General features: G+C 40.7%; 2 protein-coding genes across 3 annotated transcripts; one reads left to right on the top strand and one right to left on the bottom strand.

The window, feature by feature from the left end:
* Positions 1 to 401: 401 nt before the first annotated feature.
* prkar1aa (protein kinase, cAMP-dependent, regulatory, type I, alpha (tissue specific extinguisher 1) a) lies at positions 402 to 9461 on the bottom strand. Of its 2 annotated transcripts, none has more exons than XM_076082329.1 (11): positions 9327 to 9461; positions 6889 to 7076; positions 6309 to 6437; positions 5032 to 5123; positions 4893 to 4954; positions 4770 to 4816; positions 4182 to 4340; positions 4023 to 4083; positions 3801 to 3922; positions 3474 to 3555; positions 402 to 3279 (listed from the first exon to the last, which is right to left on the bottom strand). In XM_076082329.1, exons 2-11 carry the CDS (start codon positions 7060 to 7062, stop codon positions 3107 to 3109), a joined length of 1101 nt encoding a protein of 366 aa, XP_075938444.1. In that variant the 5' UTR covers positions 7063 to 7076; positions 9327 to 9461; the 3' UTR covers positions 402 to 3106. The 2 variants fall into 2 exon arrangements, with proteins under 2 accessions (XP_075938444.1, XP_075938445.1); XM_076082330.1 differs by lacking the exon at positions 9327 to 9461 and adding an exon at positions 7597 to 7742.
* Positions 9462 to 10072: 611 nt separating this feature from the next.
* On the top strand, positions 10073 to 19048 carry LOC142935841 (actin-related protein 2/3 complex subunit 1A-A). Its single transcript, XM_076080024.1, has 10 exons — positions 10073 to 10229; positions 11021 to 11136; positions 12473 to 12577; positions 13215 to 13437; positions 14318 to 14425; positions 15534 to 15740; positions 16076 to 16151; positions 16990 to 17180; positions 18210 to 18300; positions 18876 to 19048. Exons 2-10 carry the CDS (start codon positions 11073 to 11075, stop codon positions 18879 to 18881), a joined length of 1071 nt encoding a protein of 356 aa, XP_075936139.1. The 5' UTR covers positions 10073 to 10229; positions 11021 to 11072; the 3' UTR covers positions 18882 to 19048.
* The last annotated feature ends 1351 nt before the right edge of the window (positions 19049 to 20399 follow it).

Raw genomic sequence — 20399 nt, 5'->3', positions numbered from 1 at the left:
GTGCTACACTTCTATTTCTATAGTGAAATGTGAAGAAACACTTTGCTAAAGTTAATTCCAGCTTGTTCTAGGCTGCTTTATTGTGAAACACTTGACACTGAAACAGGAAGCTGTTTGTCTAAGCTTCCTGTTTCTTTGACCAATGACTGCTGATTTCTTTTTTTCTTGTTCAACTGTTGCTCAGAGGATCTTTGTCTCTTTCACTTGTCAGTCTGGTTGAACCATTGACTCAAATAGAAAGTAGCAGAAAATGGAACTCCAGTAGATATCCTTAAGTTTCCACTACCGGTTTTGATCAAACATAGGATGTGAATGAGTAAAATAATAAAGATGTCAACTAAATGTTGGTACAGGGCCACTCTACAGGTCAAGGCCTCAAGACGAGGAAACAAAACAAAAGCAACTGTGAAAACACTGATCTCTTTATTGCTTGAACTGCTATAAGCAGAGAAACCCAAACAACCAGCATTTAAGCACAAACTGCCCAGTGCGTCTGAACAAAGGCACACAGTCTGACGGAGACTCATTGCTGGCTCCTCCATCAGCTTCTCTGATGGTCTGAAGGAGTGGAGCAGTGACATTCACTTTTTGCCTTCTAATGAGTCAGAAATAATGTAAAGACATAGCTGGAAAAAAAATACAGTACCAAGTCAAAATGGGTGCAACACTACTGAATTAAGACATCTGTGATAAACAGACATTTAACACTGGGTGTAATCGGTAAACTCAAGATAAATGTCAAGGCCAAACCTGATTGTCAGGTTTCGAGTGGCTGGACTACAGTGCTGATCTTCAGAGAAGAGAGAACTGCAAAACAACAATCGGCAATGAGGATAAGGCAGCAACTGTTAGATGCTGACCGAGTGGGCTTCCTGTACATTTGTTCACTGTTACATAGGACTGTGCCTCTATGATACTAACTCAAGTGTGTATCTTCATATGTAAAGTACACAAAGGTTGCATTAAATCCTCATGCTCCATTTGACTTATTCACTGACCAGCATTGACTGAAGGAAAGCTTTAGACGGACAGCTCTGGCTCTTTTCCTAAGGCTTGTAGAAGAACGTTTAAAGAGCTGTGGGCGTTTACGAAGCACAGGGGCTTCTAACGAAAGCTGACACTGAGTTGCTTTATGGGAAATGTAGGCTCCAGTGTTTTGGGAGCTTGACTAACTCATTTGTAACTAACTACATTGAAGTGTAACATATGAGGACATATTTTGCGGAGCGGCTGCTGCAACATTACAGCAAAGACAGCTATGTGCAACTCCGCGCTACAAAATGGGCCAGTCTTCTATTTAGCAAGGTACATGTGCCCCTTTTACACAGCAATAAGTATCTATGTACTTTTCTTAATCACACTACAGATATACAGGAAATGACTTAGTTATGCCAATGAGTTTATTGGCAGTTTGGTTTCGAGATGTTCTATTATTATTTATTGTTTCCAATGTGTCCTTTGATGAACGCTGACCAGAGAGATTGAAATAGCAGAAAACATGAGTGATCAGACCTGATGGCCTGTGACACACACAAGCAACCCTATTTGGAAGCGGGTGGCTGTGCTGCTGCGTGTCAGAAAGTCTGATCTTCCAAGAGGTACCTTTTTATTAAGTATTGACCTGAGCTCCCTTTAAATGTTGGGATCAGACGAACTCGAAACAGTGAACTAAACAGCATATAAACACTTTTTCTTTGATTAAATAGTTTTGTATAATCACAAAATCTGTAAAAAAATAGTCATTTACTTGAAATATATAGATTTGTAGCAGAGGTGTAAATAGAACCAGCAGACCTGGACATTCTGAAGCGTGTTCAGAAAGTATTTAACAAACACTAAATGTGGAGAATTTCACCCAGAAATATAGTAACTTTTAAAGAGCAAAAGGTAAACAAAGAGAACATGTTATTTACTGATTAAATGTTAAAAAATACAAAAATGAAATCATGGAGAAAGAGCAATATAAAAATGTTGATTAAGATGTAAGAACCTGAACACAGAAGATGTTGAGCGCTATTTAAAATAAGCAGTGTCAGGAGAAATTGACCAAAATGGTCAAGTTTAGCTGGAAACTAATTGTGCTTTTTTTTTAAATCTCATTTTCTCTTCCTGGGTTAAAACACCCTCCATACTGTAGAAGTATGACTGGTACTCCTGCAAACTGTGTGCATGAAAAGTAAGACACGCAGCTGTATAGCATCTGACTTTAGTAGGTTAGCATGCTAACCTACTAAAGTCAGCACTGCAGCTGAGCATGATGGGAATGTCATTTGTTATGCAGGTCAGAGACCGAAGCACTGGACAAATTTGAATTTGGACTTGAGGCTGCTAGAAGAGAAGTTATCACAATTCACTGAGAGGGAGACATGAACAGATCACATTATAGTTGCTGAGATATTTCAGTCCGGACAAAAGACCCAAACACATCCATCCCTAGAACCCGGCCGCTAGCTTAAAAATAACATCGAGACAAATGATGGCATACCCCGTCAAAAACATAAAGCACAGTCAGCATGAAAACATCTGTACACCATCTCTGTGAACACTGGAGATCTCCAGAGCAGACTAAGCTACTAACTGTGCATCCACACCGTCAACATGTTGGACTTAATACTGCAAAACGGATAATGTGACAATGTTTATGTTTGTCACCCCCATCGAGCTGTGGAACTAACTACTTTAAACCATTCCTATTCCAATGCTCCCCTTCATATCCTGTCTTAATAGGACATCAGCTGATGGATCGACATGTTCCATTGTGACTATAAAATGCTTTATATCTTATAGATTATTTCATCTGTGTATTTTGGATAAATATTCCCATTTGAATAATCTACTCACAGTGATCAGTGTGAAGGCACAGCCAGTCATGCATACACCATTATTTAAATCTTAGCTACACTTTCAAAGTGTGTCTATTTGGTTTTAGGATTACAGCTTCAGGCGATGAAGCTCAAAACTCACAGAAAACAAATCACCTGAGAACTTACAAAAAAAATAAAACAAGTAAGAGGAGTAACTGATGTATTGAAGTCTTCTTTTGGGGGGTGCACGTGCGTTGGTGGCCCCTGCAGCAGAGGAAAGGAGGGCCAGAGGGCCGACAAGCTCAGACAGAGAGGGAGACAAAGCTGTTGTACTGCTCAATGTTTCTCTTCAGGATGTCAGAGCAGGGACCCAGGACTCGCTCGAACCGGGGCCGGTCCAGTTTGACACACTTGAGGGGACCGCATGCAACAACAGTTGCAGCACGGGGCCGGTTCATCAGCAGGGCGATCTCACCTGAGGGACATGGGAAGGTTCACACAGGTAAGTCACACTGCTGATGGTGTCCTGCTTTGGCTTTGTATATGTATTTGGGATATTTCTAAATCCACGCCATGCTTCGAATGTTAACACGACAATGACGGCTGGTGGAAAGGTTCCTGTGCTGTAGATAGCAGATGTTGTCAGGGTCTTGTGTTTGTCTGACTTACCAAAGTAATCTGAGGGCCCAAGTCTGCCGACCTCCACAAACTCCTCGTCCTCCGACCGCCTCTGGAGCACCGCTGCTGTCCCCTGAAAGCACAACAAAAACATTTTGAACTACATATCCCAGAAATGTAACATTTCTTTAATAAACGTTGACTTTAGACCCTATACACAGACAGCTGTTCCACTGAATCAGCTCTCTGGGTGGAACATCATTTATATTGCTAGGATGTAGGTTTAACAGGGGTACCACACCAAAGAATGTGTGCGGAACCAAATGTCCTGTACCAACCGATCTGGGTTGACTAGAGCTTGCAGAAGGTGGTGTGTACCTCCAGGATGATGAAGAACTCATCGCCAGGCTTTCCCTGCACCACAATTTTCTGGCGGTCCTCAAACTGCACAGTCTCCATGGCGTCAGCCACCGTCAGACGCTCCCACTTATCCAGAGACTCTGTTCAGGAGCAACACTCGGGTCATCAGGTCAAAGACAGCTTTGCTTTAAAAACAAGATGGTCCAGTCAGTCAATATGATGAAGAACAGAAGTTCTTACCTAGAATGGACACCTTGCTGAGGAACTCCTCATACATCTTGCGCTTTCTCAAAGTGCTTCCCTAAAAAGCAAAAACAAATACATTGTGGCATTTCCTCAACAACTCATTATTCTCATAACTTTATGGTCAGCTTTGTCATGTACCATCAATCAGCCTACCATCAATATTCTCCTGTAGCTGTCTCTGTCAATGCCCCACAGCTTAACATTGGACTTGGCACGGACTGTAGCTGCTCGAGGGGTTCCGTAGATCAGAGCCAGCTCCCCAAAACTGCCTCCCTCACCAATGCTGGTCACCAGTTCGTTGTTCACGTATACCTAAGAGGAGCCACAACAGATGTGACCAATTGACAATGTGATCATTATGAGTGTAAACAGCAGACCCATCCAATCATCTCATTATTACAGTCCTGTAAGCATTTGATTTATTTATTGATTGTTGTCAGGATGTAATGACAATTTCAACAAATATACAAAAACTAATTGTACAGGCCATCAGATTAAACATGAAATCATAGCATAACACAGCATATGTGGAAAACAACGAGGCACTAAGAGTAACATTTCTGTTGCTGAAGTTAAAGCTCTGGTGATATAGATTTCTTGGCCACTTGGGGGCAGCAGAAGCAGCTGGAACATAACTCCTTCATCAGGATGTTAGTTCTTCTTAGTAGAATACAAACGAAAGATAACTATTTTAATTTGTAATACCACTGCCTAAACAAAAACATAAGAAAGAGATCTTACATCCGTCTCTCCCAGGTCAATGACATAGAAGTTGTCTCCCTCATCACCTGGAACAGGAGCAATGAAGAGGCCCATAAATGAATGAACACAATCTTTAAATGAAATGCTGTGTGTAAAACTCACCTTGTTGGATGACAGTTTCTCCAGCGATGTAGTTGACAGAAAACATTGCGTCAAAAATGTCACTGGAGGGACAGAAATCAAGGCGATTAGCTGGAAATCAAAAAGGGTCGTTAACTACCAAACGGACGGGTGGCGTTACCTCCTCTCATTGTCGTCCAAGTGGGCAAACAGCACGTTCCTCTCCATGGCTTTGGACAGGGCCGCCATGCTCTTGTAGTCTTTCGGGATGACCTTAGATGAAAAAGCTTGTTTAGATTTCACAGGAACATTTCAGTGAATATTAAGACTACGATATACTAGAATCACAATCAAAATTGCAAGTCAAATGACTTGTATGGAAAGCCACACTATTCAATATTGGATAAATAAATAAGCCTATGAAATAGCAATGAAATAATTAATAAATGAAGCATCAAATATATTAATACATGTAAATATGAATATATAAATGAGTCAATATAGTATATACAGTAAATATATATGTTTATATTTTAAAAAGGACGTTTCTCAAAAGGACTGCTTTTATTTTTTTCAGGGGACTTTTAATTCTTTATGCCCCATATCGCTATTTTCTCAGTGGAAAGGTGTGCAGCCTAGCTGCGTAACCGATACCCCCTCACAGTGTGAGTGAAGCACTGGAAGACGGCTTGTTCAGTGACCTCTGACCTAGGTAACAAACGTACCCCTCAAAATCTACACGCAAGACCGTCTCAGCCTGCTTAGGGGGGCAAAAGCCAGGATAACTTAATACACTAGCCACAGCCGTATCACTTCTTCCTCCCCGACAGCCGGATATCAACGGATTTGTGTGTGTGTGTGCAATAGGTGTAGGAGGACTGGAAGTACTCCAGGATGGACCTGCTCTAAAGGGCTACCGCTGGAGGAAGAACCCTGTGTGGCTGATGTCTCAGCACTATAATCACTCTGCAACATCATATAAGATACATAAACAGAGCATCAAAAATAATGTGAGCCAACCAAGTTAGTAACTCACATAATACTGAACATCATCTAACATTAGCTCGTAGAAGGTATGTTATGCAAATGTATTTTACTAGCTGACGGTACAGCTGATCCAGGGGCAAGAGCTCTCTTACCTTGAGGAGACTAAGGCCCCCTCACAGATGAACACTGGACTTTGTACAAAATACAATCCACTTTCATTTGCTTTTTACAATAAAACGAAGGTAAAATTCACATTTTAGAGAGTGTAATTCATATTTTCCACATTGATAATTATAATAAGTATTATTTCACGTGCCTGCAACCCATCCACTATTAATCAGAATGTTCATTTTAAAACCCAACCTGCCCGATCCACGGGAGTTGGTAGTTAATAGGTTGATTATTGATCTGTGCAGCTTTAAAGACAGTATGAAGGTGTGTGAATGAAAACATGAAGACAAGACAACAGACCTTTCTGACATAGGAGGCAGTGTCTTCCTCAGTGTACACCTCCGCACTGATGGCTCCTCTCCGGTTCCGAGGCCTCACCACAGGGTTCATGGTTGGAGAGTTCATGGGTGAAATAAACCCGTCGTCCTCCTGCATGACAACAGGTTCACAAAACCACACCAGTGATACTCAAGAAAATAGACTGCTTGTACTGCAGTAAATCAAACAAGCTCAATTGACATAGGTCAGTTAAATGGTAAATGGGCTGTACTTGTTTCTCTCTTTTCTAGTCTTCAGACCACTCAAAGCTCTGTAACACTACATGTCATCATTCACCCATTCACATCCATTCATACACTGATGACAGGGCTACCATGCATCACAACTATCTCATATTCATACAACATTCATACACCGTAGAAACAGCTCTGGGAGTAATTTGGGGTTGAGTGTCTTGCCCAAAGACACATAGACATGGACTAGTGGAGCCGGGGATCGAACTGCCGATCCTCTGATTGAAGGACGACCCGCTCTACCACTGAGCCCAGATGTGCTTAAGGTTTGCTCAACGAGACATGCTGTCACATGTGTCAGTATGCACCTTTGCCAGTTTTTCGAAGTAGTCCCTGATAAAGGCAATGGGCCGGTCAGGCCGGGTCATGCACAGCTTGACGATGCATTCCTTCATCACAGCCTGGATGCCGTGTTGCTGGATATAGTCCTCACACTGTTGAACGCTCAGCTCCCCCTCCCTGCTTGTACTGCTCGATGCCATCTTTGTCTTGTGACCTGAAGGGAGATGAGATGGAAACACACCGACAAATCAGGAAGCTGTCTTGTGCCATGCTGAATTGATGTGCAGCTTAAGTTAAATGTTACCTAGGATTGAAAGTTACAAATAGCATATCAAGTATGAAGAGGACAAAGCAACCATCATGACATTTTACTGTTATATTCAAAGCTTCTATAGAAGCGTCTATCGGCATAATTTATGAGATCATCGCTCTTAAAAAAAAGGAATTAAATAGATTTATTGTTATTGTGGTTGTGTAAATGTAACACAGCAGTGAAAATGTTATTTTTGAAAGGCTAAGCACCAACAAATATGGATTGAAGGAGACAATTTTGTAAGATAAAAATGTGAATTTTGGAAATTCAATCTTTTTCAATACATTTTGACTTTTGGACTGAGAACTGCAACAAATTAACATTACAGAGACAACGTCGCTCACAGTGTGTGTGTGTGTTAGAGAGAGGGAGGGGGAAGAGAAGGTGGAAGTTAATAAAGCTTATTTAATACACCACACACCTGGTTTGTGAGGGGCATTCCTAACTTGGTAACCAGAGCCGACACTGAAGACATACTGATTTCAGCGGCATTTGAAACATTATGTGGTTATTGAAAAATGTGATTAAAAATTTGAAATGGCTCTTATACACAATGCTTAACCTAATAAATGAAATCATGATTGGAATTTCGAGTCTTTTCTTACTTTTAGAGTACTTTAAACTTCTGTTCAAACGTACATCCCTACTACCAGCACTACTGAAGGCTACGGTGACGGGCAAACACAAAAGGCAAACTGGAGCAGCTTGGGTGAGCGAGCAGAACGGTGTGTCAAACGTAAGGCAGCAGATATAGGCCTAGCTGACGTTGCAATACGCATCGCAATCCTAAAGCATAAATGCTGAAGTTGCAAAAACAACCAGTGTTTCTGCTGGTAAAGCTGCCCACACATGATCAGCGGTACCATCGCTCTGCCCTGGCTGTGCCATTGTTTTCCTATGGGGAGAGCGGTGAAGCCAAACTAGGCAGAAGTGCTACCCTTGACGTGACCCACCACCAAGTACTGTGCTCAAATTTGAAATCATTGCAACTTTGACATCAGTTGCAGCTGACCTTTTAAAGCGCAACCAATGAGATAATAGCTTTATGTGACGTAGCCACGTTTTGATGACGGTTACTTGCACTGTGCTTTGCCTCTACATTGTGGCTGCACTATGCTCTGAGTCCTACCTCCCGGTGAGGGAGAAGCACATTTCTTATCATCTGAAGGCATCTCAACGTTCTGCCTTGGTAGCTAAAAACTCACAAAAGAAAAACAGTAGGAACTGAATGTACGTTAAATCCAGTTATATGACTACGAGAACTGCAGGGAGACGAAGTAGGACAGCTCTTGGATGTGGGCCACAGATGTGACCCATGACCAGATTATAACAGTGTATACCAATGGAGTGCAGTGAGGATCCAGACACATCAACATTTTTGTATATTCATTTCTACTGCCAATGCATCTCAGTTCCAAAAACCGCCTGCTTAATTAATAATAATTGGTATTGGCTCTGGTAAAACCATATCGGTTGATCCCTATTCACAACAATTATTTGACACTGCCAAACATTCAAGGCTTGATTGGCAACCAAGCAAAGCTGGCAACTGCTCAGGGGCCCCATACCTTCTGGGGCCCCAAAATGAACAGTGTGTGAGAGTTGGTTGAACATAATTTCAGTAACTTTAAATGTGGTAAACTCCTCTATGCACTGTACTTTACTGGAGCAGTGGGCATGGCACAAAGGACTTAAGCAGCAACACGGAAATGTATCTTACACAATAAGTTACGTCATACATATTTCTATGAAAGGAATGTTGTTGAGCAGGTTAGCGTGCGTTAAATGTAACGTGCTAAACAGCTAGCTAACCAACACTAAAGTTAGTTAACTTAGCTAACGTTACTTTCATAAAGCTTCATTTCTGCGTAACGTTAGAGCAAAGTTAACAAAGGACGCTTCTTGGCTGCAAATGAAAAGTCAATGTGATACCAATACAGTTGCTGTTATTACACTTTAGGATTTCTTATGATTCGCCATCTTGAAAAGTAACCACTTAAATTAGCTTAGCGAGCTAACCATTAGCACCCGCTGTCCCATATCAAAACAATGGCAAAAGCAAACCCTAAGAAGTGACAAGCTTTGAACAAATGCACCTATAAAAGTGTGACAACTAATTATTCACACCGCAAACTACATGAAAATCCTCACCAAATATGAAACGATGTGTGTCCTGGTTGTTTTTCTTCTTGCCAGCAGAAAACCACCATTTCCGCCTGGAGTTTTTTCAGAATAAAAGGGTCCCCTCAAAAAATAGTATGTCTAATTTAGAAACTCCTTGTCTTCACAGAAATTAAATTATTAACAACAAATTGAATACCAGTACGCATCCCATACAACTATGGCAGGACCTTGAATTTGGTTAGTATACTAAAACTGAAAACAACTTTCTGTGTTAGGCTTTAACAATCAGTCAAAGAATTGATTAGTCAACTGACAGAAAATAAATGGTCTGCTATGTTGATAATTGCTTGGTTTCAATAATAATATTAATAATAATAATAAAAGCAAACAGGTATCAACTGTTTCCAGCGTCTCAGCTCAGAATGTCTTTGGGTTTGGACTGTTGGTCGGACAAAAAGGGGCTATTTGAAGACATCATCTCTGTAAGATTACATTTTGCATTTGTCACTATTTTGTAACCGTTTTATAGAGTAAATATATTTTTTGTATAAATACATATATATATATATATATAAATATTTACAAAAACAACCCATTTGCTATATATATATTTGATGTGTCATATATATGACGCATACATCTTTCTAACAGGGGTTGTTTTTGTATGTTTTGGTGTGAATATTTTAGCGTACCTATCTCTCGGTCGTTGTGGTTTATTACAACAAACCTGCTCAAGACAAGATGCTTGCTCAACAGCTATTTGCAGACACACCCACCTTTCTTCCCTCCCTTCAGTAATAACACAGTCACTTCCTTCACCCAGACAGACTGCACCGCTTCATTCGTGTCGACTGCCCAGAGTCCACGAATACAGCCCTGCACCTTTAACCACCAGCACACATTCAACCTAACCAAATATACAGACCAAAGGTAAGTAATGATCTCAGCTCGCTTTGTTTTTGTCACATCTAATCAGCTTGCTATGTTTTTGCTCACTTGTGAAAGTGGTTCATGCTTTCTGTCTGGTCCATATAGCTATGACTGTAAGAACCACATTATTCCCTCCATTCCAGACACTCTAATCTGTCTGTTTGATAAGTCATTGGAAAGGTGAAATGTACGAGTCAGCTATCATTTTAGACTCAAAACCTTTCAAACTGTGAGGAATTAACTGCAAACTGTAAATGTTATTTTGTCCGGCAGGTAGCTGCTTTATTCATTGTTTTAGCTTTATTTTATTTTAATCCAGGAATTTTGACGAAATCTCTGGATTTCAGGTTATCGTTAGAGAGAAGAGAAAAATACACACGTACCAGTTAGATTGTGTTTGTACAGTGTGCACCACACCTGATAAAGGTGTAGCCTACTCTTATCTCACAGTCATTACTCACATAGCTAACAATCAGTAAAAGGGAAAATTGTCCTCATAAGTAACCTCATACAAGCATACTGAAAGTCTGCACATAAAGCGGATGTACCTACTTTCTTAGGACCTAAATTCCAAGTATCCATCCACTAAGTAACACCAATCTGGTGTCATGGTGACTAAGGATGTTATGATTAAATAGGAGTATGAAAGTCTAATACCACCAACTTTATAATCCCCTGCTCACATCAATTCACAAGCCAAATACAACACACTAGTGCTTTGTCTGTAAAGTCATGCTGCTCTACAAAATGTCTCCCTGCCCCCCTCCCTGATGTCATCCTGGGACCTGCAGCAACACATCTGCAGATCTACATTCCAGCAGCCTCGCCTGCCTCTGTTCAGACATGTCGCTCTACAGTTTTGGCCTGGAGCCACTCTCCTGCCACACCTGGAACAAAGACAGGACCCGTAGGTGAAACAGCAAACAGACTTACATACATATGTACATATGTGCAGTATTCAATATTCTCCATAATGTATGGGTTCAATACAGGGTGGGACCACACTTGCAATTCAGAATGTAGATACATTTCCTCCCTTCTCTAATTGCATTAATGTTGCATGGAGAACCGCAGGGAATCTGATTATCAAAGCAGGAAATGGACGCAAAGAGCTTTATTGCATGCATCTGACTGCACTTCAGTTGCAGGACGTCTACTGCTGTTTCTGCACTTGGTATAAACACTGCAGTGATTTGAACTTGTTGTACACACTTTACATCCTGCTTTTGTATATTTAAGGCAAAAAGGATTGACTACGTTGTAACTCTGTTATGTTGTTCATTCTGTAGTGTACACGTGACATTTACTGCACTCCTGCGCATCCTGGGATAGGAGTCCCTCCTCTGTTGCTCTCCCTGAGGTGTCTTCCTTTTTTTCGTTCCTGTTTAAGGGAGTTTTTCCTTATCCAACATAAGGCTCCAAGAACAGAGGATGGCATATGTTGTACAGATTGTCAAGCCCTCTGAGGCAAATATGTGATTTGTGATATTGGGCTGTACAAAAAAAATCAATTGAATTGAAGGGCCCAAGGGAAGGTCCTTAGCTTTGCAGTTATTTGGTCATAAACCAAATTTAAATGTTGACCTGATGATGGATCTAGATGGAAAGACAGAGGATCACCAGAGTTATAACACATTCATCTAATCTAATAATCTAATGTGCATTATTAAATCAATTTAATTGAATTTATTTGTATAGCCCAAAATCACAAATCACAAATCTGCTCAGAGGGCTTTACAATCTGTACACATACGACATCCTCTGTCCTTTGACCCTTGCGTGGGATAAGGAAAAACCCCGCCCCCCCCAAAAAACCTTTGATGGCAGGGGAAAAGGAGGAAACCTCAGGGAGAGCAACAGAGGAGGAATTCCTCTCTCAGACCAATATCTCTAATTGCAAAAACACAATTTCAAATCAAACTGGGCAGATTACTCTTAAATTGACTAAATATGCATTCATGCTCCTCAGAGGATCTCTTTGACCTCTATATAATCTTCTCACTACTAACTTTGCACACATTATAACTAAAGGTGATATTTCCATGGCATGTTTCTGTATATATTCAAAAGACAAACCCTGTACCTTTCCATCACACATACTGCAACAGACTGATAGCAATGACAATTGCACATCCATACTCATTAGATGAAGACCATGTCATAATCACTACTTCTGTGTTATTGTATTACAATCATAAAATGGTTCAAATGCATAACCTTTGTGCACACATATTTCTTTGCAGAGATTGCAGTGAGTCCTAACAACAATGTGGTGAACATCTATGAAAAGAAAGGCAAAGAGTGGGTCAAGATCCACGAGCTGACTGATCACAGTGGACGAGTCACAGGTTCGGTAACTTATATCAGCCAACTGAATGATAGATGGGATCTGACTTATTTGACCACATCCATTTGAGTGAGAAAACGTGAGATGGGGCCAAGTGCCTCAGGACCAAGTTCACTGTGAGTCTGCTGTCTTTTTGTAATTTAACGAATTGAAAATTAGGGAGTGATTGTTCATTCTTGATCTTGGTATTAATTGTTTGATAATATAGACTTCACTCAAGAAAGGCAAAGAGTGGGTCAAGACCTGCTAGCTCTTTCAGTCAAACCTCAGTCTTGATCAGTGAATGGAGTTTGCTCAGTTGTCATCACATGTCCAAGGGGTCCAACAGGGGAGGGGGCAGGGGTGTTGTTTATGTTCATGGTTCATGGTAGAACTTTCCCTCAGGGTTTGGGTAGTTCCAATAAAAGACTGCCCCACCTCAAAGCACTAAGTAACGATACATTTGAGTTCAAATTTGATTATTTGGCTGTATGGTGGTATTAATATCCACAATCTAGCATTTCTTTTTTGATGGTGTTTTTTGACGAGAAAAAGATATAACTTGAAAGTAAAGGTGGAATATATTTCCTAGTAGGAAGCATTGCATCGTTCATTGATCCTTTGGCACTTTAATTGGAGCTTCATAATTATGTCCACAGGCATTGACTGGGCCCCAGAGTCCAACCGCATCGTAACATGTGCCTCTGACCGCAACGCCTACGTGTGGACTCTGAAGGATGGAGTGTGGAAGCCCACCCTAGTCCTGGTGCGCATCAACCGTGCAGCCACCTGTGTGAAGTGGTCACCACTGGAGAACAAGTTCGCCCTGGGCAGCGGAGCTCGCCTCATCTCTGTGTGCTACTTTGAGAAGGAGAACGACTGGTGAGCGACACAGGATCAAGTCAAGACTATTCCTGTTTTGACTTGATCCTGTATCCTGTAAGACTTGAAGTGATATAGGTTTTGAAGGCCAAGACTATTTACTTCATTAGGGTTGGAGCCTAAGAATGGAGATGTTAGTCAACTGACAAAGTGATTAGAAAGTCAAACAACTATGGTAACATGCAGCAATTAGTGAAAACACAACTAAAGAATCGTGCTGAAGATATAGAAAATACAACCTAATATTCACACAAAATGTCTTTTGGATGCACTGATACTGATATCAGTAATGGGTATCAGGTCCGATACTGTGCTCATGTAGTCGTACTTGTAACGTTACGGGTAAGACTATCCAATATCACTATGGCAATGTGAGGTTAACCTCTCGTCAGTTGAGCCTAATAGGCAAGGACAACCTGATGCTAACCCAATTAGTTTAGCTGTCAGATTGTCAGCTGTGGTTTCCGCCAGTGTATTGCAACGGTGTAACGTTTTAACTGTTTAACTGATAGAACAGTTAAAAAGTTAGATATTAATATCCCTACTGCAAACAATGCTCTGTTTGTATCAGTGAAACACAAAGTTGACTGTTAAAATGTCAGCAACAGCATTATGTTGTATATTTAATTTGTTACAATCAGAAAGTGAGGAACATCTGATGAAAATAAAAAATGTTTTCAAAGTTATTTTTCGAGCTGCAATAGTGTTATAAAGTACTCATATTGGTACTTGGTTTCGCCAAGTACTTAAATGTAAGTATTTGCACTTCAAAATAAGTGGCTTCAGTTCGTCCCAGATATGTCTCTTACCTCTTACCTGACACACAACGTGTCATATTTGCATTCAATTGCAGGTTTTTACAATTCTCCTTTCCTTTCAGGTGGCTGAGTAAGCACATCAAGAAGGCCATTCGCTCCACAGTTATGAGTCTGGACTGGCATCCCAACAACATCCTCCTGGCAGCTGGGTCTGCAGACTTCCACTGCAGGTGACACAACCACCAAAACTGTGACCTAAAGAACCACACGTTAGAGCTCTGGAGAATTGTCAATAAGCAACTAAATCAGTTCACATTCAGTTTCAATTCAGTCATTGCTACCCCAAATGGTATTGTGTTTTAATATACGTTGGGCTCTGTGCAGGCACCTCACCTCACCGATATCACTGATGCTCGGTAGATGGGTACCAATGATGTCCTGGGCGGTTTTAAACACCCGCTACTCCTGTCCTGGGCCGTGCACACACCATGCCAGTTTGCATTCAGTCTTGCTCTGGTGATGCTGTATGCTTCCTTGTCACCTGACCGAAAGGCTTGAAAGGATTGAGCCCTCACCCCTACATTCATCCAGGCCTTCTGGTTGGGGAATGATTTGATTGTCTTTGTAATCACCACATAATCAACACATTGCTGATATATGATGTCATTTTTAATGTATATTCCTGGGTGGTGGCTTATTTTGACCTGTTCAATCAGCTTCAATCAGCAAAATACTATCCGGTTGTTTAGGCATGTGTCCATTCTTGACCTCATTCAGTTCCTGAAGTGCATTTTTTACATTTTCATCTGGGGGATTGTAAAAAGCAGCACCGAAAAAACTGATGAATTCTCTGGGCAGATAATGTGATCACACAGTCCGCCTCCCCTCTTCTTACCGAAGTCTTGCGTTCTGCCGACTTAACACTGCTTGCGTGTAAACGAAGTTTGGGCCTGTAGCAGATTTCTATGTTGGTAAAAAAAAAGTATCATTATCAACATAAGAAATCATTTTATTAATATAGACTACCTTTTAATAGATGCATCACCTTATTAAAGCTGCATTCATTTATTTTTCCTCTCCAAGCTGTAAACACACATTATAAATATTATCATACCAAAAAGTTTTATTGGTAAACTTGTGAGCAAACAGTTACCTTTTTTCACATCAAGAGCAAAAACATGTATTTGGAGTTGTTATAATTGATTGAGCTTTAATTCAATTTATAGTATTTAATGATGTTTTTGCCATTTTTTCTCGTCCAACTGTACAGATTAAGCAACACAACATTGGGTCCCAAAGCTAACAAACTATAGCAGAACTCTATACTATGCTCCTCAGGGTTTTCTCGGCCTACATCAAGGACATCGAGGACAAGCCTGGACCTACTGCCTGGGGGGCCAAAATGCCTTTTGGGGAGGTGCTGCTGGAGCATAAGGACTGTGGAGGCTGGGTGCACAGTGTCTCCTTCTCCCCCAGTGGAGACCAGCTGGCCTGGGTGGCCCACAACAGCAGCATCACTGTGGTTGATGCCGCCCAGGGGAAGGAGTGAGTTCAGCTGCCACACACTTATTACATCAGTATGATCAGTATTTATATTCAGCTTAAATGGAGATGACGTATCTATGTTTTTATTAAGTGGATCAGTGACTAGATAAGACATCCAACATAAATCTAGACTAGATTCCATTCCAACATAAATCAGATTTGTTTTTAGCAAACTCACCAGGCCAGCAGCACTTCATGGCTTCTGAAAGACTCTGTTTTTGTTTCTCTGTTTGTTATGTTTTCATAACTGTTGTTTCATATATGATTCTGTAAATAATGAAATGTCATGCGTGTCTTTTGATATTATATCACCTTTCTGACATCTGTCCATCCAGGGTCACCCAGCTGACCACCAACCGTCTGCCACTTCTGAGTGTGCTCTATGCCAGCCCCACTGAGCTTGTTGCTGCGGTAACTATCACCTGCTCTGTGTGTATGTGTGTGTGTGAGCGTGTGTGTGTGTGTCCAGCAACTCCAAGAATGATCAACTACTCTACTCGCTGCACCTCATTTAAAGCTGCATTAATCAATATTTTTGTATTAATAATGGATGAAATGATTTTGTTCAATGAGAAGTTAGTCCCTCATAATGATGAACCCTGGTGAGAAATAGCATCAACTCTGCAGTTCCCCTCTATACAGAACCTTTGGCATTGCTTTGGTTTTTAACCACAAACCTTGTTTCCAGCAGCAGCAGCTGTTTTCAGTGAAAAGCTCTGGTAAACTCACTGTACACCTTCTCAGCAGCAAATAGCAGTCATACACAGTTAGAGACGAGCTAGTGAACGTGGTGGAGCATTAAGCAGCTGAAGAGACAGATATCCTAATTCTGGTCTGCTGGATGAGTAAATAGGCAACTGTTGCTAAAGCATTATATTCACTTTATGAGATGATAATGTGTTAATATTGTTCTTTCAGCTTTTTCCCATTGCTTTCATTAGGGCAAAAAAATATATTATTGCAGCTTTAAAGGTTTTCTATAATGACATTCAAACTATAAATATATCATCATCTAACTGTTGTCTATGTACAGATATAGAGGAGTCATGTCTACCTCCCTCTGTGTGGGTTGTTATCAGAGCTTCTCTGTGCTTGGTTTACTAGCTTACATTTTCCCCTTTAGTTTTATGTTCTGATATTTTCAATCCTTATAGAGATGAAGAATTTGTAGTAAACCTTTTCAGTGATAATTAACTTGAATTTTGATATGATTGTTTTTATATCCTTAATGTGATCTCTTTTCTCTCAGGGTCATGACTGTTGCCCTTGCCAGTTCACCTATAAGGGTCCAGGTGCTCTTGAGTTTGTGAAGAAGCTGGACATCCCCAAGCAGACCTCCAAGGGCGGCATTACTGCCATGCAACATTTCCAGAACTTGGACAAGAGGGCCACTGATGAGGACAGCAACGAGCTGGGCACCCTTCACCAGAACAGCATCACGTAAGGGTCACTGCTGCTTCCATTTCAGTTAGCATCATTACCTCTACGGCGGAGGTACTGGACTACAAACACCAGTAGAAACCTGTTGATGTGGATCCAATAGCAGCACCATGCATTGTGGTTTGGCTATATCTCCTGAAGCATCAAGTTAAAAAGCAAAATTTCAGATTTTCTGCCATTACAATATTTTTTTGCAAAGCAGTTTTTATCACTCCTACAAATTTCATGTCTTCTCCAAACTTGATACGACATATTTGGATGAGCCCAAAAAAGTTTTACATTTCTTTTTAAACATGCCATACGGATTATTTAAAAGGAAAGGGACGATATTAACACGGAGAGAAGCTGAACATCGTTCATCACATCCTAACCCTAACCCTAACAATAGAAGGCTGGTTGAAAACCAGCAAGGTTCCCTTTAACTGGTTCTTGTAGACATGTCTTTTTGACATAAATCTCCATTCACCTTGAATGCATGTCATTTTTACCAAATGTATATGTCACATTAAACCTGCAAAGTTGTATTACATTTTGCCAATATACATTTCAAATGGTGATGATTGAATGGTCATGAATCTGACTCTTGAAATGTTGCACAGTTCATCCGTAATATTCCCGGGTAGGAGGTGGGATTTCTCCAAAAACCATCAACCACTCAGCATGGTTGTCCTGCTCTATGTTTATGTTGTGCATTGTGATGCAGATCTGAACCCACATGCAAATTAGACCTTTTCTTTTATTTGAACTACTTTATGACTTTATAGACGTTGTGGCCTTGCTGGAGGTACTGTATGTCTATCAATGCTACAGGTAACAAGAGAGCAGTCAGTCTCACTTATAAATTCTCCAAAAAGTGAGGGGTCTTTGGTTTGTACATCTAATAGACATAAATCAGCATATATATACTTCTCCCAGGTAAGTATATGTATTTTGCTGCTGTGCGTGTGAGCTCTGGGTGTCTCCAGAAATCACTGTTATTGTTGTTTTTTATGTAAACTGTGTGTGCATGTGTTGTGTTGTGTCTTGCAGTCAACTGTGTGTTGTATCTGGGGAGAAAGCCAAAGTGCAGAAGTATAGCAGTGTGGGTCTGGATGGAGCCATGGTGGTGTGGGATTTTAAGGTACATGTGTCAAACTCTGTCTTCAATACATGAGTGAAACCTGATTTAGTAATTTGACTGTAAATATTTGTATCATACAATTGTAGTTTAATGCAATCATCTTCAACATTGAGGAATTTGACTGGAGGTTATTTACTGTAATTGAAGGTGGATATTCTGTGAATAATCACATACATATTTATTTGATTACTTTTATGGAAATGGTTGGAACATGTCTTGACTCAACTCTGAGACAACTGAGTAAAATCCATTCACTGCTATAGACCACAAGATGTGGTTCAAAGTTTAGAAAAGAGAGCCAGTGGAACTTGAGTTAAGACTATTTTGACAAACAAACTGTTATAGGGGCAACATTATTTTTGAGTGTTTTATGAATAATGTAATTTAAGAGATTCATGACTATATTTCGTGCTGATAACATTGTGAAGGAAGCACTGATCGAATGTTCAGTATTGAATGTGTGCTCAGCTGCAAGGCAAACATGTTGAGACATAATCTGATGCGATCTGCCTTCAAAACACATCAGTCCAGCTGTGTAGGATGACTTCTAACATGTTCGTACTCTTTTTGTGCAGCATTGAAACTCCAGTCCTTGAGGTGTCAGAGGCTCAACCGACAACCACACCCTTGTGTCAATTACACTTGTATGGAATATAACTGCCACCATGGAAATACTGATGTGCTTCTGATTGACTGGAAACGATATTTGTCAATAAAAACAGTATTGAATAAAGAAAGAGGATATTTACAGGCCAGACAATGCAACTTGTTCTTCACATTTGAATGTTGTGTATTCAGTGTATTGATATTTTACTTTATTTTTGTGTCATTACTCCACTGCTACTGCTACTCCTGAGGGGGCACAGTCTAATGTCGGCTGTGGCCGACATTAGACTGTGAGAAGTAGAAAAGGGAGAAGTAGAAAAAGGGCCTTTGGCGTGCCGACTTCTTTCTAAAGAGTAACCTAAATAAGTCATCTAAATAAACCTCAGAGCTGTTACTGTTTTTAAACTACCTTTCATGATGGCTGTTACCCTTTCAATTAGCTTATGCTAATCGCTAATGCTAATTACTATGGAGCCAGGTCTCTGTAAAGATGTGGGCACAACTGTCACCAAACCTCCCATTGCTGGGAATGTCTGAAGTCTTAACAGGCTCGTTCAGATGAGCTGCAGCAGCAGCAGGGGGTCAAATAAACTGAGGTCAAGTCGGACAGTTTTCAGCATCCGTCAAAGAATAAACAGGAAGTCACGGAAACAGTTACTTCCTGTTAGATCCGATCTGTAGGCTGCTTGTAGTTTACAGACCTCAATCGTATTTATTCATGTGTTTATACATGTATATTTATGTGGAAATGTGCGTGTATCTGTATTGTATGCTGTCATTTGTTATTTTTATGTGTGCCTGTGAAACACTTTGATGCTCGCTTTGTGTTGTATAAATAAGCTTTATTATTATCAATCACAGATTAAACCTTCGACGCAGAACATGAAACTATAATAGCCAACAATCGAGCATTAAATATTACAATTAAACGGAAAATTAGGATTTTCTACAAAACGTGGTGTTTGTTGTCAAATCTAGGAGCCAATCAGCTCTTTGATCCGGCGACAGCTAGGCGTTTCCCATCATACGTTGGGTCATGCAGTCGGTGGAGAGCAACTACGGCGCCTGGCTATCGTGACGTTATCGGTGCCCACCTGTGCATGACGTCAGAGCAAGTTGGGATCAAGTCAGACACAAATCTAACCGGCATGCATTGTGAACCGATCGCCGCCGGGGATCGATTCTGGCTTATGTCGAACGAGCCTATTATGATCGGGCAAATGATAATGTGATTCTGATCACATGACACCTCAGCTTGTGTGGCGTTCACTCCCAGCTTTATCTTGACTTTCACTTGTTTGAGGACGACCTACACCCACCGGAGCTTTGCCGTCTCACATGAGACTAATTCACCCAGCTGACGTGGACAAATTAAGACTTATTGACGATTTTTCCGGTAATCGTCAAGATACATTACCGGAAAAAAAGTATTTCGTTTTGTCAACAGAAGAGAGTGTTGAGGGTATGATTACAGCCCATGAATGGACGGACAC

The sequence above is a fragment of the Anarhichas minor genome, unplaced genomic scaffold (genome assembly GCF_050575085.1).
Source record: "Anarhichas minor isolate MPS153535 unplaced genomic scaffold, ASM5057508v1 ptg000007l, whole genome shotgun sequence".
Classification (NCBI taxonomy): Eukaryota; Metazoa; Chordata; class Actinopteri; order Perciformes; family Anarhichadidae; genus Anarhichas; species Anarhichas minor.
This window is presented reverse-complemented; position numbering and strand designations above follow the sequence as displayed.

Coding starts and splice junctions, on each gene's coding strand:
- LOC142935841 (XM_076080024.1), top strand. CDS start 11,073: ATGTCGCTCTACAGTTTTGGCCTGGAGCCACTCTCCTGCCACACCTGG. Junction 14,426..15,533: donor TCTGCAGACTTCCACTGCAG/GTGACACAACCA, acceptor TATGCTCCTCAG/GGTTTTCTCGGCCTACATCA. Junction 15,741..16,075: donor GATGCCGCCCAGGGGAAGGA/GTGAGTTCAGCT, acceptor CTGTCCATCCAG/GGTCACCCAGCTGACCACCA.
- prkar1aa (XM_076082329.1), bottom strand. CDS start 7,062: ATGGCATCGAGCAGTACAAGCAGGGAGGGGGAGCTGAGCGTTCAACAG. Junction 4,817..4,892: donor AGAAACTGTCATCCAACAAG/GTGAGTTTTACA, acceptor CTCCTGTTCCAG/GTGATGAGGGAGACAACTTC. Junction 3,556..3,800: donor AGTTCTTCATCATCCTGGAG/GTACACACCACC, acceptor TTGTGCTTTCAG/GGGACAGCAGCGGTGCTCCA.